This window comes from Hoplias malabaricus, chromosome 1 (genome assembly GCF_029633855.1).
Source record: "Hoplias malabaricus isolate fHopMal1 chromosome 1, fHopMal1.hap1, whole genome shotgun sequence".
Classification (NCBI taxonomy): Eukaryota; Metazoa; Chordata; class Actinopteri; order Characiformes; family Erythrinidae; genus Hoplias; species Hoplias malabaricus.
This window is the reverse complement of record NC_089800.1, coordinates 49,877,668-49,895,962: the sequence shown is the minus strand read 5'-3', so window position 1 is coordinate 49,895,962 and position 18,295 is coordinate 49,877,668. Positions and strand designations below refer to the sequence as shown.

Below are 18,295 nucleotides of genomic sequence, written 5' to 3'. Positions count from 1 at the left end.
AGCTTACATTTAAACAGTTTGTTTCGAGGTAATTACTGACCTCTCTTCGTGCAAACAGTTTCTACTGATGCACAGTACAGGGATTCTACAGGCATCCTATTAGCTACTGAACCAGTATATACCAGCTTTAAAGGACAGATGGAGTAACTTTACAAAAGTTTATAAGTATGTTTTGACTCATGTAAGTGATTGGCAGGGACAGAGTTCATTATTGGGATTTGCCTCCAGGTTGTCAGCAGTGATGTCTGATAATGAGAAATTGAACCAAGAAATGAGCTGAGTTTCATCCTAGCATGCCTCTGTTATGTTGAACACCCTGAAACCCAAACTAAAGAACTTCAGGAATATATTGAAAAAGTACCAAATATCAATTTTCTTGTATTTTTCCCTGAGGTTCACTCATGACTGGTTTTATGTGGTCAGAAAAAAAAACATTCGGAATTACTAATTATTCTTAACTTCTCTTCATCAACCTTTTTGTTTCTGAGCCTTTAGCAATGAAATATGTAAATAATCTCTGTTTTTACCAAATATGAGGTCTGAAAACCTCAATGTTTTTTTTTCTTATGTTGGCAGAGCTAACCCCCTGCAGTATGTATATACATGGTTTATGTAAGAGCAATGCTTTCATGAAAACAGGTTTATAAAGCAGTGTTTACATGCCCTTCACAGCCCCTGATCAGAAATACTTTGGCAGAGTATGGAAAATTTAAAAACACAAAATCAAAAAACAAACAAACCAAAGATTGAAACCAAGATTTTTCACGTTTGTCTGGTCAACTTCATTAAATTGGTTAATATACATCCATTCCTGCATTTCAGGCCTGCAACACATTCCAAAAAACATTGGAACAGCAATGCATTTACCTCTGTGTTATGTGTTGCCTTTGCTTATTTTGCATTTCCATACTGTTTCAACAATTTCCACTTTGGGGTTTTATATCCAGAGGCTCCTAAGTGGCAAAAAGTCCTAGGCTCTGGCCTTATCATCAGGAGATCCTGGAGAGCACAATTGGCCTTGCTCTTTGGGTGGGTAGGATCTAAACCCCTCTCCCCACAACTCTCTGCTCACAGTACTCTGGGAATCTTTCAGCTGATGTGACACATCTGAGCAGTTTGCATTGTTCTCCAAGGCATGCCGCTGCTCAGCGGCATTGCATTAACGAAAGTTTGGAAAGAAGCGGTAGCTTCTAAAACTCTTATCCTACCCTCTTGAGGGTGCAGTCAGATATACCTCTGAGGTTTGGCCACACCATTTATAATTATCATTTTAGCAAGTTATAGACCCCTTTTAAACACACTGTTATAATCTCCATAGAAGCTCATGAAACGAAATGAGATACTATTTGGCAACTGCCACATTGCTCAGTCAATTTAGCTCAGTCCCTGGAGTAGTGGAACTTTGCTTTGAGGATTTGATTGCATTCAACCTAAGTACAATGTTCTGGTATCTTGTCTAATGCCTTCTCCAAAGGCAGTTCCCCAAAAAGGCTGACACCCACCCGGCTAATACTTTTCATTTCGGTAGAAATGTTGGATGAGCACATGTCAACAAAACTTTGGACTGTTATTTCAGTTGAGTAGGCATTTAATGAGCGACTCCCCATTGAAATTCATCAAGCCGGGTGGTCACAGAGCAAGTAAAGCAATAAAATAAGTCAAGTGAACACAACATAAACAAGATTTAGTTGCACAACAGAAGAGGCAGTGTAAGCTGTGGCAATTTACAGTCTTTGAGTGAGATCTGCACAAAGGCAAACACTCATAAATTTATTCCACACCTTGTGCTTCCTGTTCTTCACTGTTCTCTCTTTTAAATCAATCGCAGATGGCCGCGCTGGGTGCTGCACGCCGGGAGACACTTTCAGCTCAGAGTTCGAATTTTTTAGACCCGCTTTGACATTCAGCCCGTTCACCTTGACTAAGCAAACACTGGCTTCTAACTAGGCTTTCAGCCTCAGAGTGGAGATGACATTGCAGCAGCTTCTTGGCCCTCTTTGAGCTTCTCAGTGGGATTGGTCGGGAAAAGCTTGGCAAGCTTTCGCAAGGGCTACGCCATGGAATACCACATTGAGGTCAGGCTGCCGAAACAGGTGAAGGTTTTTCTCTCCTGACGAATGGCTTTCAGTTGTTGCCTTCATGACGACTTAATAAATATTAGCTTTCCTTCGCTGCCAACGATGCCAGTATCATCAGACAATGCAAGATGCATTGTACGGTATAGTCAGCAAATATGATAATATTTCTCAGAGACGCCTCTACATGTGTAGTGCGAAACAAAGAGAATATGATTATTTCAACCCATCTGTGAAGTACACCTTGGAAAATTGACGTTCCTTTTGTTGTGCATCATCCCCACCCTCTCACACAGAAGCACAATAACTCTTTGAACAAAAGTACAAGGAAAAGGTCACCCCGAAGGCTTTGAGTATTCAGGCGGAGGGAAGAGAGTGTGAGAGGAGTTCATCCCATAGACGAGGTTTACTTTCTGCTCGGGGAAGTTTGCACACTGCCGTCATGGAGGGGTGTGCGTATTCCTCCGAGGCTTAGTGAGAATACACTACCTGCTGCGATTGTTATTGTTCAAATTCCCTGGTTATCTCTCCATTTCCATATTTTCAGGATTTCAAATCGTGCCTGTATCCAGGGATTAACCAGCGTCTGTCTTCTAGTGGAACTCTGTGTGTCCTCTTCTTCTTCTTCCTCTTCTTCTTCTACTTCCTTCTTCTGCTTCTTCTTTTTTCCTGTTTTCCTTCCTTCTTCTGTTTCTTCTACTTTTTCTGCTTCTTCTTCTTCTTCCTTTTTCTTTATTCTTGATTCTTCCACCTTCTTCTTCATTATTCCTTTTGCTTCTTCTTCTTCCTTTTTCTTTATTCTTGATTCTTCCACCTTCTTCTTCATTATTCCTTTTGCTTTTTCTTTTTCCTTTTTCTACCTTCATTCTTTCTTCTTCTTCTTACTTTTACCTTCTTCACTCTTTCTTTTTCTGCTGCTGCTTCTTCTTTTTCTACCTTCATTATTCCTTCTTTTTCTCCTTAATTCTTCCTTCTTCTTCTTCCTTTTTCTACCATCTTCATTATTCATCCTCCTTTCTGTCATTCACTTTCATTCTGTTTCATCCCTTTCTCTCTCACATTCTCCCATCTGTTATTATTCTCTTTTCTTCTCTTTCAATCCATCTTTCTCTTTTTCATCTCTCTAACACACACTCTATCCCTTCCTCTTGCTTTGTTTCTCTCTCTCTCTCTCTCTCTCTCTCTGACACTTCCCCACTTGTTAATTCATAAGCATGCGTAACGTTGTATGCGTAGCACACAGTTCACTTATTGCTTCTTTAACAGCAAGCTAATGTATTTCATTAGAAAGCTCTGTCACTCCCTGTCCGTTCCACTTCGTCCGGTCACTCGCTTTCATTTCTTGCTCTCTCTCTCTCTCTCTCTCTCTTCATCTCCACCCTCCTTCTCTCTCACTCTCTCTCCCTCTCCCTCTGAACAAACAACGCTCTTCATCCCCATTGTTTTTGCCTCCATTCTCTCACTCGTCAAAGCGTCTCCTCGCCCCCTCAGAATTCAATTACCCAACTGTTGTTTTATGATGTTGTCTTGTCAGCTGATGACGGATTCATTATCTCATCACTCCGCTTGACAAGACTGTCGCCTCTCTCTTTATTCTTTCTCTTTTTATTCCTCCGTTCACGTTGTGTGTGCAAATGTATCCCCCTCGTTCCTCCCCTGTGATCTCCTCGGCTTTCTCCTCTCTCATCTCCAGAGCTGTGCTCCTAGTATGAGGTCACCATGTCCTAGAAACTTCTGGAACCTTCATCAGACTTGTGAAGGTTTACCCTGTTGGTAATAACACTTTAGCCCCTACTGGGGGAAAAGTATACTTAAATTCTTACTTTGGAACCATTTATTTGTAGTAAGCCACTACCAATATGTAATTTATATTATAATTTAATTATAATTATATAAATATTCATTTAGGGCAGCACGGTGGTGCAGCAGGTAAGTGTCGCAGTCACACTGCTCCAGGGACCTGGAGGTTGCAGGTTTGAGTCCCGATCCGGGTGACTGTCTGTGAGGAGTTTGGTGTGTTCTCTCTGTGTCTGCGTGGGTTTCCTCCGGGTGACGGTCTGTGAGGAGTGTAGTGTGTTCTCCCTGTGTCTGCGTGGGTTTCCTCCTGGTTACTGTCTGTGAGGAGTGTGGTGTGTTCTCCCTGTGTCTGTGTGGGTTTCCTCCGGGTGACTATCTGTGAGGAGTGTGTTCTCTCTGTGCCTGTGTGTGTTTCCGCCAGGTGACTGTCTGTGAGGAGTGTGGTGTGTTCTCCCTGCATCTGTGTGGCTTTCCTCCTGGTTACTGTCTGTGAGGAGTGTGGTGTGTTCTCCCTGTGTCTGTGTGGGTTTCCTCCGGGTGACTGTCTGTGAGGAGTGTGTTCTCTCTGTGCCTGTGTGTGTTTCTGCCGGGTGACTGTCTGTGAGGAGTGTGGTGTGTTCTCTCTGTGTCTGTGTGGGTTTCCTCCAGGTGACTGTCTGTGAGGAGTGTGGTGTGTTCTCTCTGCGTCTGCGTGGGTTTCCTCCGGGTGACTGTCTGTGAGGAGTGTGGTGTGTTCTCCCTGCATCTGTGTGGGTTTCCTCCTGGTTACTGTCTGTGAGGAGTGTGGTGTGTTCTCCCTGTGTCTGTGTGGGTTTCCACTGGGTGACTGTCTGTGAGGAGTGTGTTCTCTCTGTGCCTGTGTGTGTTTCCGCCAGGTGACTGTCTGTGAGGAGTGTGGTGTGTTCTCTCTGTGTCTGTGTGGGTTTCCTCTGGGTGACTGTCTGTGAGGAGTTTGGTGTGTTCTCTCTGTGTCTGCGTGGGTTTCTTCCGGGTAACTGTCTGTGAGGAGTGTAGTGTGTTCTCCCTGTGTCTGCGTGGGTTTCCTCCTGGTTACTGTCTGTGAGGAGTGTGGTGTGTTCTCTCTGTGTCTGCGTGGGTTTCCTCCTGGTTACTGTCTGTGAGGAGTGTGGTGTGTTCTCTCTGCGTCTGCGTGGGTTTCCTCCAGGTGACTGTCTGTGAGGAGTGTAGTGTGTTCTCCCTGCGTCTGTGTGGGTTTCCTCCGGGTGACTGTCTGTGAGGAGTATGTTCTCTCTGTGCCTGTGTGTGTTTCCGCCGGGTGACTGTCTGTGAGGAGTGTGGTGTGTTCTTACTGTGTCTGCGTGTGTTTTCTCCGGGTGACTGTCTGTGAGGGGTGTGTTCTCTCTGTGCCTGTGTGTGTTTCCGCCAGGTGACTGTCTGTGAGGAGTGTGGTGTGTTCTCCCTGCATCTGTGTGGCTTTCCTCCTGGTTACTGTCTGTGAGGAGTGTGGTGTGTTCTCCCTGTGTCTGTGTGGGTTTCCTCTGGGTGACTGTCTGTGAGGAGTGTAGTGTGTTCTCCCTGTGTCTGTGTGGGTTTCCTCTGGGTGACTGTCTGTGAGGAGTGTGGTGTGTTCTCTCTGTGTCTGTGTGGGTTTCCTCCAGGTGAATGTCTGTGAGGAGTGTGGTGTGTTCTCTCTGCGTCTGCGTGGGTTTCCTCCGGGTGACTGTCTGTGAGGAGTGTGGTGTGTTCTCCCTGCATCTGTGTGGGTTTCCTCCTGGTTACTGTCTGTGAGGAGTGTGGTGTGTTCTCCCTGTGTCTGTGTGGGTTTCCACTGGGTGACTGTCTGTGAGGAGTGTGTTCTCTCTGTGCCTGTGTGTGTTTCCGCCAGGTGACTGTCTGTGAGGAGTGTGGTGTGTTCTCTCTGTGTCTGTGTGGGTTTCCACTGGGTGACTGTCTGTGAGGAGTGTGTTCTCTCTGTGCCTGTGTGTGTTTCCGCCAGGTGACTGTCTGTGAGGAGTGTGGTGTGTTCTCTCTGTGTCTGTGTGGGTTTCCTCTGGGTGACTGTCTGTGAGGAGTGTGGTGTGTTCTCCCTGTGTCCGTGTGGGTTTCCTCCGGGTGCTGCGGTTTTCTCCCACTCTCCAAAAACACATGTTGGTAGGTGGATTAGCGACTCAAAAGTGTCCATAGGTGTGAGTGTGTCGCCCTGTGAAGGACTGGCTCCCCCTCCAGGATGTGATCCTGCCTTACGCCCAGTGACTCCTCACAGACAGTCACCTGGAGGATACCCACACAGACACAGGGAGAACACAACACAATCCTCACAGACAGTCACCTGGAGGAAACCCACACAGATACAGGGAAAACACACCACACTCCTCACAGACAGTCACCCGGAGGAAACCCACGCAGATGCAGGGAGAACACACCAAACTCCTCACAGACAGTCACATGGAGGAAACCCACGCAGACACAGGGGGAACACACCACACTCCTCACAGACAGTCACCCAGAGGAAACCCACACGGACACAGAGAGAACACACCAAATTCCTCACAGACAGTCACCCGGAGGAAACCCACGCAGAAGCAGGGAGAACACACCACACTCCCCACAGACAGTCGCCCGGCGGAAACCCACGCAGACGCAGGGAGAACACACCACACTCCTCACAGACAGTCACCCGGAGGATACCCATGTAGACACAGGGAGAACACGCCAAACTCCTCACAGACAGTCACCTGGAGCGGGACTCAATCCCACAACCTCCAGGTCCCTGGAGCTGTGTGACTGCAACACCACCTGCTGCTCCACCGTGCAAAATAAATAAATAATGTTTATTAGATTATATGCTAAAATTGACTAATAAACTTAGTATATATTAAGTGCATCTTAATATAATTTAAATTATATATTTGTAGTAATTTAGTGTTTCCAAAAAAACAAAATTTAACTATACTTTGTTTTTCCACAAGAGACAAAAGTCTCTAAAACTGTAATTGTTTAATGGTTTGGGAAAATCTCCACCTATTATGTGGTAACTCTGGACGTGCTCTGATCTGAGGTTGGGAGTCCAGCACTGCAAGCATTTTAATGAGTATTATGGACTTCTCCACCTATCAGGTTCATAGTGTGTGTCCTCCATGCGTTCTGAGCTATCCAGTGATGTTGCATTGAGTGACATTTCGGGGGAAAAAAACAAACAAACAAAAAAAAAAGATGTTGATAGTTTCATCTACATCAAAGGAAACTTGTGATAGCTTTTACAGTTCCATGCTGATAGCATCATGCAACTAGAGAAGACCTTGCTAAAAGATGGGAATTAAACATGACAAAGTAAAGGTACCTGCTGCATCTGTTTTCTGTTTTTTTTATTTTTTTTTTTTGACCATTCTGAAACCTGGTCATTTATATCCTGCAACCATCCGAGCTGATTACAGTTTACATCTTAGCAGCAGGTAAAGTCGTGGAAGGTGGAGCACAAGCTTAGTTGTATGATTCCTGTACTTTAACCCCCAGACAAGGTCGCCTTTCATAATCCATTATTCAGTCCTTTCATTCTCTCCCCTCCCCTGTTCTTATTGTGCTGCTGTTGTCAGGGCCCCGCTCTTTCAAAAATGTTTGGAATATAGATCATTGAATTAATTTTGCATTCATTTGTTTGTATGAAAGCGAATCAAACAAAGCAGTGGGAATAGATTCTGAAGATACACGCTTCACTCTCTTCTGGATGCATGTTGAATCAGCGCTTTGAAGTTTGATGCTGAGAAAAGGACAATGCTGTTGTGGGAGTCAGAGGCACTGTTGCTCAGCTGTACAGTAGCAGTCAGAATTTTGGATACACCTGACTGAAAGTTTTTCATCACAAACACTTTGTGATGTAAATGTTTCTGCTTAACTACTGATACATTACTAAAACATTATGCAGCAAAACAAAAGGCTTTTATTTTGTCATGCTTTTAAAAATGTTCCTTTGTGTGAATGTTTATGTAAATGGCCAAGTACAAGGACTGGTTTACAACATTTCAGTGATTGCTTTAAAAATTATTATTAAAATAGTATAATGGCTTTTTCAGACCAGAAACAATAGTTACAATTGCTCATTCAAACCCATCTGTTCCCTTAGGAGTGGCAAAGATATGCGTCTTTCTATTCACAGCTAGCTAGTGGAGCTAGCTTTAACTCTGTCCTTGTGGTAATAAGTAATAGTAAAAAAGCCCTTGATGACTAACTTTTCTCTTCATAACTGCACTCTTTTCAAAGCACATTTGACCTGAGCTCATTCTTTCCTCTGGGCTTCTGCAGGTAACGAGTTTGGTCATCCAGAATGGCTAGACTTCCCCCGCGTGGGGAACAATGAGAGCTACCACTACGCCCGGCGGCAGTTCAACCTGGTGGACCAGGATCACCTGCGCTACTGCCAGCTCTATGCCTTCGACCGGGACATGAACCGCACCGAGGACAAATATGGCTGGCTCTCAGCCCCCCCGGTGAGAAACCACTCGCTCGCAGCTCTCCCCCTATTCCCTTTATGTCTCTCCCCCTCTTTGCTATACCTCTAAAGCTCACTTTCTCAGCTCAGCTCCTTTCCAACTTTTATCTTTGTTCTTTGTCACCTTTCGCTGTGTTTGAAATATGCTACAGTTCAAAAGTTAGAACCACTTTTCATATTAAGAGCTTTTATTATTTCATTCGACAATAACTTTTGTTTAGTTCACTGTAGCTTAGTAATAGAAAAGAACAGAGCAGGCATCAAAAAGTAATTTTAGATGTGTATATTTTGTATATTTTGGGAAAAAAAACAAGTAGCTAAACATTTTAAATATTCTAACATTGTCTGTTTATTCCAATTTTCTATGCAGTTCTGTAGAGTATTAACTTGGTAACACTGCATTTGAAGGATTACCACTTAGAAATGTCACATCCTTGAAATGTGAATATGAAGTAATAACCTGAACAATTAAAGGCTTATGGCATTAACTGCAAAAGGACCAAAGATGAAGATGAGGAAGGTACATGATATGAAAGTCAATTTGTGTGTGAGATTTAATAAAGATTCAATGCCAAGTGTTGAAATGTTAAGGCTTTTAAAACTGTTAAGGCTTAAATACATCAGTTCTAATTAATTAAACAGTTGAGTTTAATAAAAGTAGAAATATCTTTTGGTTTACTATAATAAGTTATTATAGTAAACTATATAAGTTCAGGCCCCCCCCCCTTGAAAAAAAAATAAAATAAAATAATCCTATGTATTAAAATAAATGCACAATAAGGCTACATTATTTTGATGGTTTTCTGTTACAGCACCCTGCTGAACTATCACAGGGTGTTAAACCACTTAAGTTTTCATGTCTGCAACAACAGAGTTCTCTTTTAAATAAACTTTACTTTTATATTTTAAATGAAGTAGAAACATACAGAACTCATGTATGTTGCTTGGAACTTTGCCTGTTTTCAGACTCTATGCAAATTGGACTTTCTGAAAGGCGATGATTTGAGATGATTGTCCACACACTTATTTGCAAATGATCAGATGGATTTGGGTGTCAAGACGTCACCAGCCTACCTGCATGGATCGCTGTAGTAATGCCATAGCTGTCAGTATGTGGCTACCCTGGTGATGCAGATTTAAATCGTGATATACAGGATACATGGGATATATACAGGAGAGATGGGAGGTGCATCACCTCGTCCTAAAAACCATTCATTCATTCAATCATTCATTCCTATCCAGAATCATTGGGTGCAAGGTGGGAATACACCCTGGAGTGTGTAATATTCTCAGAATTATTCCGAGAATATCTTGTTTGTTTTTTTTTATTATTCATTCAATGCCGTGGCCCTAAATCTCCGTCATAAGTTTTTATTTTCAGAACCATATATTTCTTATTTCAGGATCTAATATTTCTTAACCATAACATGTCTGAAAACCATGTCATTTTTAGAGTTATTTTAGATAGAATTCCCAAAGAACTCCAAATATTTTTAAAGGTAGTGTATGTCAAATGCAGTGAAATAAAAATAGCATCCATATTTGCACTCCCATCCCACATCACCCTGCTCCCTTTTAGAGCTCTCCTCTTCTGCTTTCCCTGACTTTTTTTGGTGCATCTCTGCTCCTCTTCCTTTAAGCGCTGTAGCTCTCTTAGACATCAACATCCATTCATTTTGCCTGAAAGAAATCAATTTCATACCTTCGAAACCAAGCAGGCACCAATTCAATCGTTTTGTTTTCATTTCTTTTCTGTGGCCGTGTTCCACCGTGGTACAATGAGGGTCTGTAATCGGGCAGAACTTGAGGGGAGTGTGCACTGGGAAGGTAACCCACCACAGCAGTAAGCCATGGGCATTGCAGTGTACAGTAATTCGGCTCTCATTCTATCTCCCACCTTGCTGACTTGTATTGGAGTAGCAGGGCCATGGAGGAGGAGGGAGGGAGAAGAGAGGGAATCAGAGAGGGAGAGAGTCTTAGCCTCTTTGTGCACTTCTCACTCGCTCACTCTGCAGTAAATGGGATCATAAAAACGGAGAGCAGCGGACTGAATTGACTGGATTAAGAGGCAGCTTGTGTAATTGATTCACTAACACTTTCCAGCTTCCCTGTATGATCCAGGGTGCAGATTACACTCTGCTTCACCTTCCTCTGTAGAGCACAGTGACCTTGAGTCCTCACAGGAATGCTGCTGGTAATTGTTGCTGTGCATTCTTCCAGACTTTATTGAACGTGGATTATATATTTCATTTTTTATATGGTTTCTGAGTAATTCTGCTTGAAATAGAAGTGTATAACTTGAACTTTTTGTAGATCACATCGTCAGGATCATTATGAGATTCAGATCACACTGTTAACCTCTTGTCCAAAATCAGACAAAAATTTTTTGTTGATACTAGACTTAAAGGTAATGGTCAGAGGTGACAAACCAGGCTTTGATTCCTTGCTCAGGCAGGAACAACACACTATAGCTGTAAGTCCTTGGACAATACTCCAAATGCTGCAATGGACTCCCTCTGTAACATAACTTCAGATTCTGCCAAATGCCACATGTATAGTGTCAAAATATGACAAAACAAATGTTATTTCAAATGTCTATGCCTGCTTACATCTACAAAAATAAGCTTTTAGAGACACCCCTACTCCCTCCACGAATGTATTATTCATCTAACCCTGTTTGTAACAAAGCTAATTTAACAGGAATTGAGAAACAAAGCATGATGCTGCAATGGACATAAAATGATCCAAGAGCACCATACATGTCTCCACTTGTGTGAAATTCCAGCAGAGCACCCTGGCTAATGTAAAGAAGATCCTCTGATATTAATAACACCGTGCCATATGGAAGATGAAGTGAAAGCAGGGGACTTGGTGTGTTATAGCAGGGTCTTACACAGTATTGCAGGAGACTCGGTTCAAGTGATAGTGAATGTAATAGAGGAGGGTTTAAATGCATTAGTGGATATCTGGGGTTGTAACAGTTTGGCTGATATTCCTCTGGATTTAGTCCAGGGCTTTACAGATTCATCATCTATCTAGACTTAGACCTAAGTCACATTCTCTGAGAGGTCCAGCCATAAAGCTGAATATTTGCAGACACACTACTGGCTAAACACTTGCAATAATACAGTTAGAAAAGAAAGAACATGTAATATCCCAATGCATTGTCCACATTTGTGCGGTTATTTATACATAAATCCTCTTGGCCACCATGTTCACACAAAAAAAAAACAATGTATTCCCAAAAAAATCGAATGAAAAAAAAAAAATTCCAAATGTTCTGCATCATCTTATAGCAATAGCCAGTTTTAAGGTTATTTTTGATATTTTCATATATTTAAGTAACTTGGCTATCGTCTAAGTAAACGTGCTGTTGAAAACATAGCTTCAGTAGTGTGCTGTATGTTAGTTATATGTTCATCTGTGGTCATATGATTGTAACCTGAACATCCAGGACATGTATAATAACTTGCAGAAATTTTATCCCGCACACTCTCAGAGTTTTATATATATATATATATATATATATATATATATATATATATATATATATATATATATATAATTTTTCATTATAAAACCGTGTCCTGGAGAGGAAATGGGTCGTATGATTTCATTCATTCATTGATTATCTGTAACCCTTATCCAGTTCAGGGTCGTGGTGCGTCCAAGCCTACCTGGAATCATTGGGCGCAAGGCGGGAATACACCCTGGAGGGGGCGCCAGTCCTTCACAGGGCGACACATACTCACACATTCACAATTACGGACACTTTTGAGTCACCAATCCACCTACCAACGTGTGTCTTTGGACTGTGGGAGGAAACCCACACTGGGACACGGGGAGAACACACCACACTCCTCACAGACAATCACCCGAAGGAAACCCACACAGACACAGGGAGAACACACCATACTCCTCACTGACAGTCACCCGGAGCAGGACTCGAACCCACAACCTCAGGGTCCCTGGAGGTGTATGACTGCGACACTAACCTGCTGCACCACCGTATGCACAGTATGAAATCAACACAACTTTACAATCTTTAATTATTATAGATTAAGGTACAATTACATTCCCTAACTAAAGGTACTGAATATGTGCCCTGGAGAGTACACTCTTAAAAAGGTACTAGAAAAAGTTCTTTGAGCGATGCCAAAGAAGAACCACTTTTTGGTTCCATAAAAAACATATTTGCTGATATGTTTAAAAGGGTAAATAATCTTAAGATCGAGTGATGGATGTTTAAACCTTTTAAAAGGTTCAGCAAACACGCATTTCTTAAACAAAAATGGTTCTTTATGGAACCAAAAGTGGTTCTTCTATGGCATCGCACAAACAACCTTTTGTAGCACATTTAATTTACAGAGTATACCACCACAGTCACAGGTTTTTTGGACAGTGTACAAACAGTCCAGATACAGCCCGGACAAATTAACATGTAAAACTAATCCCGCCTGATTAATGGTGTAGTATATCTCTGCAAAATAGATTTATGATGTTTATGTAAACAGTCTGTTTCACTGAGCACTAAACCCATACCCCCCAGTTACAGAAATACTGACAGAGCTCCATACAACACAAAATGTGCCTCCAGTGTTTTGTATGTGTGGACTAGACTCTGAATCCACCCCCTGCTCTGCCGTCTCCTTAGGTCAGGCTTGTTTAGACCTGGCTGGATATTCAGGGAAATTCTCCAGAGAGAGGGTCTTTATTTTGGTGTTTGAAGGAGGAGTGTTGCTGGGGAAGTGGAGTGGTGGGGGCAGTAAGTTTGAATGGTGGTCTGGCTGACTACAGAGAGGGGGACGACATCCAGGGGACACTCATTTTGAAAAGGCCAAGGTGTGTCTGCCGGGAACTTTGAAGATGAGGCACAGCAGGCTTGAAAGGGCCACAGCACGGATGTTAACACCGCTATGGAATCACACCCACACCTCTGTGGTGTAAACTGGCTGACTGGACAATAACTCGGCTCCACACTGTGCACCAGCAGAGACAATAAATAGCCCAGGGTCTTTTTTTTTGTGAATTTATACAGATATTTGGGAAAAATGCATTTATTTTCCACAGGTGCAATGCTCTCTCCACGACAGTGCACTTGTCTATTCCACACAACAAGAAAGAAGTATGAAGCGAAGTTAGGTCTAATTTCTTCAATTTTCCACATTAAGGCACTTTGTAAACATGTTTGTTGTTATGTCACTCTTCTAGAGGTTTGTAACATAAAGGAAATAAACTGGTGTTTAGATCAAAGCTGGTATTTACAGCATTAATTCAATAATCCACTGACGATTAAATCTCTGAACCTCAAAGGCCCCACTTGCAGCATCACACTTTAGAATATTTTTAGCTTACTATACTGAAATCAAAGCACTGTGCTTATATTTTATTTACTTGTTTATCTATTTTAATAGGGAAAGGGTAAAATCCCACTGAGAGTAAAGGCTCATTTTCTTCACTTACAGAATACACATGTACAGCATGCACAGCTCTTTTACAAAACATGTATAGAAGATAATTATACATGAGCAGAATTGTATATAAAACCATGCACTGCTGTGTAATATGAATATTTAACTTTTTTTAATACTGATTTTCATCCATCTGGATTCATTCTGTGGCTGATTACTGTCAGGCTTATGATATTTATTTTATGTCTCTTTGGATTTGTTTATATCCAGAGTCTAACTAACTACACCTGCAAGTTCTCTCTCTCTCTCTCTCTCTCTCTCTCTCTCTCTCTCTCTCTCTCTCTCACACACACACACACACATATATATATATATATATATATATATATATATATATATATATATATATATATATATATATATATATATATATATATATATATATATATATATTTACAAAGCAGCTTCAAAGATTTCCACTAAAGACAATGTCTACTTTGCACATCAGTTGTAAAAAGCACTATACCAATAAACTTGATTTGACTAGTGTTTTAATTCATTGATTGAGAAAATAAGCTTTTTAGATTTTCTTGCTACTGATGCATTTTCCTACCAGCTGCTGAGGTTTGAGACCTGACACGTTTCTGTCTATATTTTTTCCAAACGTTTGTTTACCAAGTGTCATCTGTGCATGTCATTAAAGAACAGTGAGCAGCCTCCTTTATAGTTCTAAATTTCACTTGCACACCCACGGCATTCCCAATGTTAGTTACAACCCAACAGTGGTTTATATTTACATTTTTAATTATTATTATTATTATTTTGTGATTTATTCCAAGATATGTTCTTTCAGATAACGCTTTTACCCTAACTCATTTAGCAAAGATCAAAAAGGAAAGTTTGTGTGTGAATTTTATTGAAGACTGCAAGTCTGTTAGCTAAATCTGCTGAACAGTTTAGCCTGCTCTAGTGAGCACGGAATATACTCCAGTCACAGAGAGTGTACTGACAGCATCTAGAAGTCTCACATTATTTTGAAAATGCTCCTTTGAGAAATCAGCGTTAAAAATGACTTAAGTGTAACTGGGAATTAATTAAGCGACAGAACACAATGGAGAATATATTAGAGCAAATAACATCACAGCTGTGATTTGTTTGTGGCAAGTGCTGTAGATCATCATATAGAGCTAATAGCTTGGAGATTAGTCTATTGTAAGAGTAAATGGGAGGGGGCCTGGGTTGTAATGACAAATGTTGATCATATTCAGTTTACAGATAATTTATCTTATGTGCTTACAATCACATTTATTCATTTATATTATCACTCGTGTTTCAATTTCATTTTGTTTTCCTCCTTCTAGGGCTCCCCTCTTTGTAAACTGTCAGTGCAGTGGTTCCTAAACGTTTTCAGCAGAACCTTCCTTTTGTAGATGAGAATACAGTATGTCCTTTGCTTCCAGAACGCATTTTTTATTTATTTTTAACATTGTAGTTCATACAAAACTGCAACTATTTTTGAACAAAATAAAGTGACATTATACCTCTCTTTCATTGGCCTTTCTGCACACCACCTGCGATAGTTCCACATGTCCAACAGGGCATTGGGGAACCACTGATTTTGTGTATGGCTTGATTAAAAAAAACATTCATAAATAAATATTCAGAAATATACTGTAATAGACATTATTTTGGTTTGAGCTGAAGAATGAATGTATGTCTTTGCACTAAATATGGCTTTCTGTCTAAGTTTGCTAAGTCTGTCCAAGCGCAGAGCTTGTTCTCCTTCTGCTGAAGCTGTACTTGCTGAGAGTCCTGAGTGGGCAGGACTCTAAAACAGAGGGTGGGATTACAACAGTAATCTCTTGCTTATTGTCTAAAGGGATTTTTTTCTATAGCCAGTTGGTAACTGTAAACAATCCTGCAACATATATTGATAGTAAATGGCCTTGTCTGGCACCACAGTACACAGTTAGGTTGCCTAAGGAATCACACATTTTGATCAATGTTTTACAAAAGAACTGTGCATTTCAGGGGGTTTCCCATTACCAGGCATTCTTCCTAAATAAATGTTGTTTGCTTGATATGTGATTTAATTTATTTATATCCACTTTCACTTCACATAAGAGAACATTTATAGAATCTTTATATTATATGTTTTCTTCATTTGAAAACACTCTTTACACTAATGTACCGTCAAATACCTTGTATCTTTTTAGAGAACCTGGCACAGTTAGGATCTTTAAGAAATCATTCTTTAAGTGTGCTGTACTTTCCAGTTCATCTGATATCTCTCCTTCTGTTCTGTTTTTTCAGGCCTTTATCAGTGCCAAACATGAGGGTGACAAGGTGATTGTTTTTGATAGAGCTAATGTCATTTTCATCTTCAACTTCCACCCTACGAACAGCTACAGCAGCTACAGAGTGGCAGCGGGACCACCAGGAAAGTATCCTTAAACCAGCCTGATGTTTGCTCCATTTATAGCAATGTTACGAATAAGCAGAAATAAATCAGACTGTCAGTTTAGTGATAATGTACTGAAGTTCTTAAAGCTACATTACACCTAAGTTAGCTTTGACAGACAACTGACATAAGTTGCCATGAACATTTAGAAAGATAAATTATAGTTTTAAATCCTTTGTGATTTTCTAATGTTGACGCCGTAAGGAAAACACCACAATTGTGGCTGCCACTATCAAAAGCGTGAACTTTGGGCTTGGGAAGAATGCGCTGTGCTTTGTCTGTGTCGTGTGCCTGGGAGCGGTGTAGATTTGCATTTAGCCTGAATGGCAGTGACTCTCTGTGGCGTCCATAGCTGTTTGAGCTTAAAATAGATGTGTGCGCTGAAAATGACATGGAGGAAATGCAAAGAGCATAGAGGCCATGTTCAATAGCTGTGATTATGAGAGCAAGAAGAAACACCACGCACACACACACAGTGAGGGCTTTGCAGTGAGTTTGTATTCATGTGTGTGTCTATAAGGTAAAAACGTGCTGCCGGGAGCGTGGTGACACTGCTCTGTGAAGGCGAGCAGGAGCAGAGGATCCAATTAGAGCAGAAGACAGATGAAAGTGCCACTCTGACTCGGAGGAGGTAAACAAGGCCGGCCCAGCAAGTCCAGAGTGCTTTTTCATTAAACCTGAGGCTTTCACGCACGCACATGCACACACACACACACACACACACACACAGAAAATGCGCACACATACTTGCAAACTTCTATTAGAGTGTGCCAGGGCACCAAGCAGTCATGCAGCCTTGTGTCTTTGGATTGATTTCAAAAAGTGCCTGTGTAGGTGGAAAGGGCCGTCGCTGCTGCCATAAAAAAGGAAGAGGGTGCTAGATAGATTGCATCTGCTGACATTGGCCATTTACAGACAGCAAGAGTGGCTCACTGAGACTTCACAGCCCAGGTCCATGAACCGGATGCTAGTTTTGGAAATGACTGAACTTTTGGAGCGTCTGCTGACAGTGTGAGCTTTGTGTGTGAGTCCTCATCCATCACTGCCAGCCTCCTAAAAGCTAAGGTGAGTAAAGCCGGATTCAGATGACTAACGTTTTTATGTCTGGATGGTCATGTACCTATTTGAAATAGGAAATTAAGAACATTTCGCCCTCAGAATATAGAATGTGTTAATTTTATTGGGCTTGTATAAACCTTCAATAGCTGCTTTTAATATCTAGCTCTGTACCTTGCTTCAGGGGCATTTTTAGTATTATTCACTCATTCATTTATTCATTATCTGTAAGCGCTTATCCAGTTCAGGGTCGCAGTGGGTCCAGAGCCTACCTGGAATCATTGGGCGCAAGGCAGGAATACACCCTGCAGGGGGCGCCAGTGCTTCACAGGGCAACACACACACTCACACATTAACTCACTCATACCTACCGACACTTTCTTGAGTCCAACGTGTGTTTTTGGACTGTGGGAGGAAACCGGAGCACCCGGAGGAAACCCACACGGACACAGGGAGAACACACCACACTCCTCACAGACAGTCACCCGGAGGAAACCCACACGGACACAGGAAGAACACACCACATTCCTCACAGACAGTCACCCGGAGGAAACCCACACGGACACAGGGAGAACACACCACACTCCTCACAGACAGTCACCCGGAGGAAACCCACACGGACACAGGGAGAACACACCACACTCCTCACAGACAGTCACCCGGAGGAAACCCACACGGACACAGGGAGAACACACCACACTCCTCACAGACAGTCACCCGGAGGAAACCCACGCTGACACGGAGAACACACCACATTCCTCACAGACAGTCACCCGGAGGAAACCCACACGGACACAGGGAGAACACACCGCACTCCTCACAGACAGTCACCCGGAGGAAACTCATGCAGACACAGTGAGAACACACCACACTCCACACAGACAGTCACCTGGAGCAGGACTCGAACCCACAACCTTCAGGTCCCTGGAGACTGCGACACCACCTGCTTTGCCACCCATTTTAGTATTATTTCAGTTTTATTAATTTTTGAATTATTTATTGTACTTATTTTTATTTATGTATAGTGTAACTCTTTATGGAACATGGA

General features: G+C 41.9%; 1 protein-coding gene across 1 annotated transcript in view; it reads left to right on the top strand.

Moving 5' to 3' along the window:
* The window catches only part of gbe1b (glucan (1,4-alpha-), branching enzyme 1b), a 128,669-nt gene that overhangs the window by 79,351 nt on the left and 31,023 nt on the right, over window positions 1-18,295 (top strand). Inside the window, exons 13-14 of the mRNA XM_066665916.1 lie at window positions 8,133-8,317; window positions 16,044-16,174. Coding sequence (XP_066522013.1) covers window positions 8,133-8,317; window positions 16,044-16,174 — 316 coding nt within the window. The remainder of the gene's footprint in view (window positions 1-8,132; window positions 8,318-16,043; window positions 16,175-18,295) is intronic.